Source organism: Notolepis coatsorum, assembly GCF_963971535.1.
Source record: "Notolepis coatsorum genome assembly, chromosome: 1".
In the NCBI taxonomy this organism is placed as follows: Eukaryota; Metazoa; Chordata; class Actinopteri; order Aulopiformes; family Paralepididae; genus Notolepis; species Notolepis coatsorum.
The window spans coordinates 311,801,735-311,813,016 of NC_140165.1; the positions used below are offsets into that span (position 1 = coordinate 311,801,735).

General features: G+C 43.5%; 1 protein-coding gene across 3 annotated transcripts in view; it reads left to right on the forward strand.

Annotated features, from left to right (window-relative positions):
- Positions 1 to 11,235, forward strand: part of itpkcb (inositol-trisphosphate 3-kinase Cb) — a 46,005-nt gene extending 34,770 nt beyond the window's left edge. For all 3 annotated transcript variants that reach the window (XM_084326634.1, XM_084326635.1, XM_084326636.1), the window contains exons 5-8: positions 2,270 to 2,474; positions 4,070 to 4,171; positions 4,920 to 4,991; positions 8,632 to 11,235. In XM_084326634.1, the coding sequence (XP_084182760.1) occupies positions 2,270 to 2,474; positions 4,070 to 4,171; positions 4,920 to 4,991; positions 8,632 to 8,841 (589 nt within the window). In that variant the 3' untranslated portion in view covers positions 8,842 to 11,235. The remainder of the gene's footprint in view (positions 1 to 2,269; positions 2,475 to 4,069; positions 4,172 to 4,919; positions 4,992 to 8,631) is intronic.
- The last annotated feature ends 47 nt before the right edge of the window (positions 11,236 to 11,282 follow it).

Here is an 11,282-nt window from a genome sequence, read left to right on the forward strand (position 1 = left end):
AAAGCGCCAAAAGATCGAAAATAAACTAGCAGAGCCAGAACTGTTCAACTCCTCTGGAGCCACAGCCAGCAGAGAAGCCGGTTTACTTTAGCTTTTAAACCAGCTGCAGCCTGAGAACTGGAGTGTGAGGGGATGTAACACTAAAGATGGCGGCAACGACAAAGAATTGCTGCAAAATAAAACCGTTGTTAAAAAAAAAATAAAAAAATTGTTTTTATTTTTATTTTATTTTTTTAATGCTTATAACAATTCGATAATTATCGATATCGAGAAATAAAATAAAATTATCATATCGTTATCGCGATATGATTTTTTTCCATATCGCCCAGCCCTAACATCAGGTGAACGGTGCGGGCAGAGGGCAGTGTGGGTGGAGGAGCACACGGGGCTACATCAGGTGGTGAACGGTGCGGGCAGAGGGCAGCGTGGGTGGAGGGGTACACGGGGCTACATCAGGTGGTGAACGGTGCGGGCAGAGGGCAGCGTGGGTGGAGGAGCACACGGGCTACATCAGGTGGTGAACGGTGCGGGCAGAGGGCAGCGTGGGTGGAGGAGCACACGGGCTACATCAGGTGGTGAACGGTGCGGGCAGCGTGGGCAGGGTACAGGCTACATCAGACGAGCGGTGCTTTTTGTTTACAAGTCAGACTCTGAAGTCATGCTCATCACCAGTGTTGTGTAGCGTCGAGTTTTGAGCGTAGCAATGGTGACATTGGTCGCATTATTTTGTCATTTTTGAGTCAGGAAATGCACATAGAGAGTAGTAGTAGTAGTAGTGTGTGTGTAGATGGATATATCTGGGAGTGCAGGCTGTGTGTGCGTTCGTGTGGGACCGTAAGAGAGGGAGGGGGAGAGATTATGTGTGTATTGGTAAGAGAGAGAGGGAGAGATTGTGTGTGTGTGTGTTTTTATTAGTAAGAGAGAGAGGGGGGGGGGAGATTGTCTGTGTCTTGGTAAGAGAGAGAGGGGGGGTGATTGTGTGTGTGTGTCTTGGTAAGAGAGAGAGGGGGGGTGATTGTGTGTGTGTGTGTCTTGGTAAGAGAGAGAGGGAGAGTGATTGTGTGTGTGTGTATTGGTAAGAGAGAGAGGGGGAGTGATTGTGTGTATTGGAGGAGAGAGGGGGAGGAAGAGAGAGGTGCGTTTGTACATTTCCCCGTCTCTCTATTATTAAGTTGTCAATTTCACTGTAATTTTGCACTCTATTCATTTCCTCGTGGAGCGGCCTGGTGGTGACATCACTTTTTTTTTAGACGCTCCATGAAAGCACCGGGCATGAGCACAGTGTGGTGCTGCTTTTTCCTACCATGTCGCATCGCCCCCCTAAACTATAGACATTTCGGCTGTCGTTCTGAGGAGGGGGGGGGGGGGGGGTGGAAATGGAACCCAGACGTAGGTTTAAATGGAATTTATTTTCCCCTGTGGAATAATGATTCTTGTTATCCTGGCCCACTTCCAACCCAATACCTGGCCCGATCTATCCATGATCCCGTTCTCTCTCTGCTATAAAGACCTGGGTTTTACTGGATTCTAGAGAGCTCTTTGGAGGGATACTACTAGGCATCGTCACTCCTGGAGTCATCCAGCAATAACTCTCCACCTATTTGTACTTGATACTCTGTTTGAGCTAAATAAACCTGTGTTCTACAATCTGACTGAGTACATCCTTATACTCTATTCCAAGTTACATCCGCAATATAGAAACACACCGATCATTCAAACACACTTTCAAAACATGGTTATTAAGAAATAACTACACATGTGAACATAACAACAGCCCTGCAGAACTCTAACCCCATATGCTTGACTGTACCTAATATGTAGAATTATTGTACATTGTCTACATGTTTGATGTAAATATTTTGCACGATGTGTTTTTAACCTGTTCTTAACCCTTTCACTGCCACATGACGGAAGGTTAACCCTTTACTATCACACAACCGACGCGGAGCTAATGATTCTAATGATGGAGCGTCGCTGTCGGTTGTGTGATAGTAAAGGGCTAACCTTCTGTATTGTCACAGTGAAAAGGGTTAGCCGGCTGTCGTGTGGCAGTGAAAGGGTTAATTGCCATATATGTTATGCTTCCTTTTTTTTTTTAGCTGCGTTTAACACCAGGCCCAGGGACAACAGTTGAAAATTAGCTTTGTCTCACACTGTCTCACACATTTACATTTATAATGTTCATTAATGTGCACTGTCCCTGTTCAAATAAAGTTTCAACTGAAACTGAAACTCATGGTAAATTCCTCATTGTGTCTCCCACCACCAGGACGTACCTGGAGGAGGAGCTGACCAAGGCCAGGGAGAGGCCGCGCCTGCGGAAGGACATGTACGACAAGATGGTGGCGGTGGACCCCGAGGCCCCCACGGAGCAGGAGAAGGCCCAGCTGGGGGTCCTCAAGCCCCGGTACATGCAGTGGAGGGAGACCCTCAGCTCCACGGCCACCCTGGGCTTCCGCATCGAAGGCCTTAAGGTCAGAGGTCACCCCCCTGGAGGTCGTTACTCTGAGCACGCCGGTCACTGGTGTATACAAACAGCACCTTGAGTTTACACTAGAAGTAAACCCAACGTTGAGAATAAATATTTATTAGAGAAATGAGTTGGCTCACTGCGTTGGGTAAACAACTGTTCTTGGCTGAAGGGAGCAGCTGGGTAGCGTAGAGGTCTAAGCACTTGGTAGCGTAGCGGTCTAAGCACTGGGTAGAGTAGAGGTCTAAGCACTGGGTGGCGTAGAGGTCTAAGCACTTGGTAGCGTAGCGGTCTAAGCACTGGGTAGAGTAGAGGTCTAAGCAGTGGGTGGCGTAGAGGTCTAAGCACTTGGTAGCGTAGCGGTCTAAGCACTGGGTAGAGTAGAGGTCTAAGCACTGGGTAGCGTAGCGGTCTAAGCACTGGGTAGAGTAGAGGTCTAAGCACTGGGTAGCGTAGAGGTCTAAGCACTGGGTAGTGTAGCGGTCTAAGCACTGGGTATAGCGTAGAGGTCCAAGCACTGGGTAGCGTAGCGGTCTAAGCACTGAGTAGCGTAGAGGTCTAAGCACTGGGTATAGCGTAGAGGTCTAAGCACTGGGTATAGCGTAGAGGTCTAAGCACTGGGTAGCGTAGCGGTCTAAGCACTGGGTATAGCGTAGAGGTCTAAGCACTGGGTAGCGTAGATGTCTAAGCCAGGAAGGGAATTGGCATAACAACTAAATTGGGATGCGAGAAAAAGATAGGGAAAAAATATTCTTGGCTATATAAGGAGTCTGAGACCATTTCTTAATGACACGCACAGAGCAGGATTCCGGTTATGCCAGTAGCTCTAGCTTTGTATTTGCATACTACAAACACGTGAGTCAGAATATCGGGTCCTGTTTTCGACTCCTGATCTTTTGAGTGGTGTTTTGACATTTACCTCACTGCATCATATGGAAATGAACCATCATCAGGATGGATGGATGGAAAATCAGTTTTATGGTAATTTTTGTTTGGCCACAGTTTCCAGAAAAACACAATTTACATGTGATACCGTCACATCATAGTATCGCCACGTCGTCGGTATGTCTGATTAAAAACCTGGCCGGTCTAAGAACGACTTGATTTGAATAACTGTTCCTACGCTAAACGGATAATCATGTCTAAAAAGATATCAGAGGGGAACAAAAGAGCCTGTGTATTTTCCTATCAAATCAATCATTTGGGGTAGAGAATCAATAAAACTTCAAAATAGTCTTATGTATTTCATATCAAACTATGTGGGGGTAAAGAATCAATAAATCTTCAACTATGTCTAAAAGGATATCGGAGGGGAACAAAAGAGCCCATGTATTTCATATCGAATCAAGAATTTGGGGGTAGAGAATCAATAAACCTTCAAAATAGTCTTACATGTATGCATTTCATATCAAATCAACAGTTTGGGGTAGAGAATCAATAAACCTTCAAGATAGTCTTACATTTATTTCATATCAAATCAACAGTTTGGGGGTAGAGAATCAATAAACCTTCAAGATAGTCTTATACATTTCAATTCAAATCAACAATTTGGGGGTAGAGAATAAACCTTTCTTGGTGTTTTTTTTTGTGGTTTTGCAGAAGGCTGACGGAACGTGCAACACCAGCTTCAAGAAGACGAAGAAGAGGGAGCAGGTGATGCAGGCCTTGGCAGACTTCGTGGACGGAAACACTCAGATCCTGGTACGTGACGTCCGCTCCCTGACCCCTGTATCCCAGCCGGGTGTTTATTTCCACACGAGTTTGACATTCCAAGAGGCCAGGTCTTCTCTCGCTTCCCCTCCAATGGGACGTTCAGATCGTGACGGGGGGCCACTGGGCCCCATATTCAGAAGCGCTGACCTGGGGTCAGTGATTAGGACCACTCGTCTTCGTGTCGGTCTCTCATTGCATAGGAATGAGATCAATCATGGACTTCAGATCGGCGTTCGCCACGTTGACAAAAACTTTGTTAACATGAACCTGTGAACATTGGTCGACCCGGGATGTTGTGTACGGTTTCTTTTGATTTAGATTAGATTCAACTGTATTGCCATTATTCAGCACAAGTGGGAGTACAACAAAAACAAGTTTGACATCCAACCAGAGTGCAAATGTAGCAGTAAAGTGCAACAGTTCATAGAAACCCCAACCTGAGCATGACATAAGGTCAGTTAGGTAGGGAGTGGAAGCTGTCTTCTGCTGCTGTAGTCCGTCCACTTGAAGATGGATGTGTTCGGAGATGCTCTTCTCCATACACCACTGTGGTAATGTGTGGTTATTTGAGTAACTTGTCTACTTCCTGTCAGCTTCAACCAGTATTTCACATTTTCTGTAAACTCTAGAGATACTTCCAGGAGATAAGATACTCAAACAGATGTATAAATGTAGTTTTTTCATTTAGCAACAACCACCGTTTGTCTGTTCGACTCACTTTTCTCTCCATCTCTAGATACTGTATCTGAAGCGGTTGGAGGAACTACGCTCTGCGCTGGAAACGTCACAATTCTTCAGGACGCATGAGGTGAAGATGCACACAGACGCATGCACACACACACAAACTTGTTTAACCCTTTCACTGCCACACATAGTAAAGGGTTAACATTCTGTGTTGTGGCAGTGAAAGGGTTAACCCGCTGTTGTGTGGCAGTGAAAGGGTTACCCTTCCGTGTATTGTCGCAGTGAAAGGGTTAACCGTTTGGTAGTGTGGCAGTGAAAGGGTTAATGTCTACACCCGTTGCCTCGGTCTCCGGACACACTTTTAACCCCTTCAGGTGTAGCTTTTCGATACTATACTACGAGTACTTTTCCTCAAAAAAAAACAGATTTGTTGGGTTTTAATTTCTGTATTGACGTCCAAACTCCGATATGGGGCGACAGTGGCTCAGGAGTTAGAGCAGGTCGTCTGGTAATCGGAAGGTTCCCAGTTAGATTCCGGCTCCACCCGGGCAGCGTGTCTAAAAGTGTCCTTGAGCAAAACACGTAACCCCTAACTGCTCCCGATGAGCAGGTCGGCACCTTGGTCGGTGTGTGAGTGAATGGCTGAATCGGTTGTGAATCAGAATCAGGAAGGTCTTTATTGCCAAGTAGTTTTCACATACAAGGAATTTGATTCGGTCGTTTTTGGTGCGACATTAACGGACGGACAATTACAGTAGAATAAAAATAAAAAGGTGAAATAAAATTTGATATCAACTAAATTAGAATAGAAGCGTCAATAGAATAGAATTATAAAATAAAAATAGGCCAGGGCTGTACAATTGTCCACGATGTGGTCAAGTATATACACTAATTAGAATAAAAAATAACAATACAGTGGGATGGAATGTTTAGCAGGGCCGTGCAATTGAGCGGTAATGTGCAAAAAGTAGTAACGCGTATGAAGAGTTGATTGTATATACAAATATATAGTGTTATATATACAATACCAATTCGACCACGCATCCCTCACGCATCCTTTTTTCCACTATTAATGTACTACTCAACACTGCCCCTACACCTCCTCAGTCATCAACGGTTAAGTGTGAAGAACTTGCACTATTCTTTAACAACAAAATAACCTTGATCAGGGCCAGCATTACTCCTGATGGAAATAAAGCTGATTGCAGCAAACCGCGCAATATAACCATGAGAAGATTCACATGCATCACATTAGATGTACTCTGCAAAACTGTCTCAGAATGTAACTCCTCCACCTCAGACATTGACCCTATACCTACAGCTTTCTTCAAACGGGTGTTTAATGGTGTTTCAAGCCCTGTGCTAGATATCATAAACACTTCCCTTAGAACTGGTATTTTCCCAGATGCCTTTAAAACAGCAGTTGTAAAGCCATTACTAAAAAAACCTAACTTGGATAGTAATGAAATGGCAAATTATCGTCCAATATCCAACCTACCATTCATTAGTAAAGTAATTGAAAAGATAGTTTCAGTTCAAATAAATTCCTTTCTTGAAGAAAACAACATCTTAGAAGAATTTCAGTCGGGATTCAGAAAATATCATAGCACTGAAACTGCCCTCACCAAAATAATCAGTGACCTCAGGCTAAACTCTGACGAGAATAAGATCTCCATCCTTATCCTGCTAGATCTCAGTGCAGCATTTGATACAATCGATCACGATATTCTAATTGATCGTCTTGAAAACCATGTCGGTTTCTCAGAACATGTGCTAGGCTGGTTTAAAACTTACATCAGAGGGAGGAAATTCTATGTTAAACTAGGAGATCACATGTCTGATATATACGACAACAACTATGGAGTTGCACAAGGGAGTTGCTTAGGTCCTTTACTCTTCTCCCTTTACATGTTACCGCTGGGTGATATCATCAGAGAACATAATGTAGATTTCCATAGCTATGCGGATGAGACGCAACTGTACATATCTGCTGAACCAAATGATACAGCGATTAGCTCCATTACAGACTGCTTACTGGCAATAAATAAATGGATGAGTAAGAACTTCCTGAAACTAAACGAGAACAAAACTGAAATTCTAATTATCGCCCCCAAAACTAAAAAAGAAACATTAATAAAGAACCTGGGAGGACTAACCCCTTGGATCAAATCTGAGGTCACTAGTCTCAGGGTTATCATAGATTCAGAACTGAACTTCAATTCTCATATTAGCAAAGTGACGAAAACATCGTTCTTCCATCTCAGAAATATAGCAAAAGTACGACCATTTATTAATCTGAACGATGCTGAGAAGCTAATTCATGCATTCATATCTAGCCGGTTAGACTACTGTAATGCACTTTTCACAGGTCTCCCTAAGAAAACCACAGAGAGGCTTCAGCTAATCCAAAACTCTGCAGCCCGACTGCTAACTAGAACCAAAAGGAGAGAGCACATTAGTCCAGTCTTAGCTGCTTTACACTGGCTTCCTGTAACATTTAGAATTGACTTCAAGGTCCTTCTCCTTACATACAAAGCTCTAAATGGACAGGGACCTAGCTACATCGCCAACACTCTAATAAATTACACACCAGCAAGAACACTGCGATCATCAGCTGCTGGACTACTAGAGGCTCCCAGAAACAGTCAAAAGAGGATCGGTAATGCAGCCTTTATCAACTATGCCCCAAAACTGTGGAACAAACTACCCCAAAACATCAGAGAAGCCAACTCGCTAGACATCTTTAAAAGACAGCTTAGGCATTTCACTATGGGGTAATGCAGGCAAATACTTGATGCTCTGTTGTGAGGAGAAGATGACTTTTGACCTAAATCTTTTCAAAGTTGTTTAACATTCCAGTTAGGTACATGGTGTTCACCGCCTAGCCAAGGTTGATTCTCCTAACTGGGCCATTTTCATCTGATTGAACAATCTTATCACACTTTTTACTGTAACCTTGCTATTTACATTTTTTATTTTTATGCTCGCTTATGCCTGTATTTTTTACTGTTGTTGTACGTCCGTTCTATTTTATAATTTTTTGACTATTTTTAAACTTAATAATTTTAAACTATTTTATTATTTGTATTACTGAATGAAACTGTAAACAGCCTATTGGGATGCTAGATCCTAATGTGAAACACTGTGATTTACCATACCTTGCTATGCTCGCTCATGCCTGTATTTTTTACTGTTGTGAAGCACTTTGAACTGCAACCTCTGTATGAAAAGTGCTATACAAATAAAGTTATTATTATTATTATTGTGATTGGTCGAGAGCGCTCTAAGCCGTGAGTATATTCATGATACACTCGCGGTTAAATCACCATGAATATACCACTGCGCTGGCTTTAGAATGTTGTAGAAAGTTTCAACTGCCAACTGTCTGGTTGATGGCCTACTCTATTTGAAATTCCATAGCAAAAATACATATTTGGGGAAAAATTCTATGCCAAGTTCACTGAAATTGATATAAAAGACCCTAGAATTGTCTGTATTCATCCTATATTTTTCCCGACGGTGCAACTTGCTGTATAAAAACAATAATACACGAACCAGTGGAATATCAGGAACATTGCCACTCTGTGATGCCTACGCCACTCGAGCTTCGCTCTCGCGGCTGCGGGCGCATCGCAACCGTGGCAATATTCCTGATATTCCACTGGTTCTTGTGTATTATTGCTTAAATATATTTGGATAAAAGCTGCTTTATGAATGCAGTCCATTCAGCCGTACCTAACCTCGCCTCGTCTCCCGCCCTCCAGGTGGTGGGCAGCTCTCTGCTGTTCGTGCACGACTCCTCGGGCCAGGCCCGCGTCTGGATGATCGACTTCGGGAAGACCGTCCCCCTGCCCGCCCCCCTCACCCTGGACCACAGGACGTCCTGGCTGGAGGGAAACCGGGAGGACGGCTACCTCTGGGGCCTGGACAACCTCATAGACATCCTCAACAACATGCTGCCCTCTGCGCCCTGAGAGAGAGAGCGGCGGGAGAGAGAGAGAGAGAGACGCGGGAAGAGACGTCTACCGAGAGTCGGACCAGGAGGAGAGAAGAAGAAGAAGAAGAAGAAGAAGAAGAAGAAGAAGAAGAAAAGGATGGAGCAGAGTGTCCTGATGGGAGGACGTAAAAAAAATGAAAAGAATGGAGGACACTCTTTAAAGAGTTCACGGGGAGCTGAGAAAGAGGAGCGATGTTGGGATGGATGGATGGGATGTGTAGAGATGCTGGCCTTGCTGGGTTTGATGTCCTTTTCCATTTACGTTAGCTTTGCTGCGGTGCAATGCTCTCAAAACACTGATGTCCACCCAGAGCTCGGACACAAAGAAGCCCTGTCAGCATTGTACGGGACGGGCTGTGGGAAGGCTGAACCATGACCACCATCTTTATTCACCTAGTCCGTTGGTAGATCTTCTGATTGAGACAGCCTGTCCAGGTGTGAGAGATATATATATATATACACACACATGTATATATATATATAGGGAGAGGGGGAGTGCGTGCATGGAATCAGGAACTCTTAACCCTCCTCTTCACCCACAGAGTAAACTACTGCAACCTCTTACTCTTTATGCAACGCTGACAATCACCTCGGCACACACACACACAGTGTTGATGTTCCTATTCGGCTCCCTCATCTCCATCTCCCTCTGCTGGTTAGAGCTGCGTATAGCTCTCTTTTATAACGGTGACCTTGATGATCTAGTGCTAAAAAAAAACTTTTTTTAAGTGGCCTTTTGAGGAGTAATAAATGGATCCGTTTTACTTTCGTGACGGACCACTTGGACATTTGGCTTTTACTCTTTTACGTTCAAGTATACAACAAACACTAAAACACTGGTAGAAACTTTGTACAAACTAAACCACAGTGCGTTTGGGGCTCTCTGTAAATAGTTATATTTAAGATCATTTTTTTTTATTTTGCCTTCACTTAGCCTCCCCTCTGTGCTGTTCCAGTGCCTAGCGTTTTGTAACGGAAGAGGTGTTTGACCATTCCAATACAGTGGACTCTGTGATATTTCCTAATTTTTTTTTTTTAAGAGTTCACCAAGTATAAACTAATATTCATATATCTGCGATGGTAAATTTAGTTCTGCTGGACACACTGAAGATGTTTAAGAGTCTTCTTGATTGGCTCAGTCTGCTTACACCCAGACCCAAGATGAGTTTCTTCCCTTTAATTTTATCGTGTACACAGTATACGGCTTGACGGCCTGCCTATCTGGAATGTATTGCACTAAGTATGGATCCTCACAAAGCCATTGGAACAAAACAAGCCCCCCCACCACCTCCTTTTTGTGTCTTAAAGATGGGTAGCAGCACTGACGTCCTGGGTTCAAAGAGAAAGACATTTAGCGATTTAACAAAGTGTAATCACTCGGTTCGGTTTAATTCGAGATCGCCGTTGAATAAGGGGACGAATGAGCGACGGGGGGGAAAGATAACATGAAACTGGAATTAAGACCATTAACTGGGTACCGCATTTTATTTTTCCCGATCTGCAAACTGGAAACTTTCAAACGCAAGTCTTAATAGATGTATCATCAAAGATTTTTTTTGTTTTGTTTTACATAGGCCTATTATATCGGGACAAAACCGTACCCTCACTAAGCTTTAACAGTATATTTATTGTATGCTCGTACCTTTGGGACGTAAAATAGATGGTTTACGAAGATGGTAATCCGATTACAGGATCCTGTAATAATTCGAGTCGATATGAAGTCAAGTGACTGCATTTGGCACAATTTTTTTCTTTTTTTACATTTTAGCATTCCTTGATTGGAATGCGTCAGAACTTTTCTACCGAGAGGCTTGTCGGTGAACATTCCAGCCTGAGTCTTCCAGAAGGTCACGCAGACCTTTCAAGCAAGTGTCACCGAGACGGCACCGTTTGTGTACCGCGCGCGTGCAAGCGGAGCGGAGCGCTCTTACGGGAGACGCAAGGGCTCCGAGCTGTAAACGCCGAGCACCGACGTCATGGAATTGGAAATTCTATTTCAAGAATCTGCTGGAGAAAAAAATAAATCATAAACCAAGCACACATTCTGGAAGAAAGGAATGGCGTGGTGTTTACAGATACAAAAAATAAATAAAGTATTATATTTCTTATAACCATGTATCCTTTAGCTATACAATATACCTTGTTGAACTATCAGGTTTTCAGACTTGGTGGCATCTGCTGTTGGGTGCAGTTGGGAACTGGACTATTTTAGGGTAGTGGGAGATACTTATTGGTTTTGTAATTCTAACCTATGTGCTGCATTTCTTAAGGCGGTGCATTGTAGGGGGCATAACATGCTAGACTTTTCTAAACTATTGGCTCCCTGCTTTCTGTTAATGGTCATTGATTGCAATAAACTGGAACTAAGAGCTTTGAGTGTTTTACTTGGATACACATGTCTTTCTGGGTTTTATATGG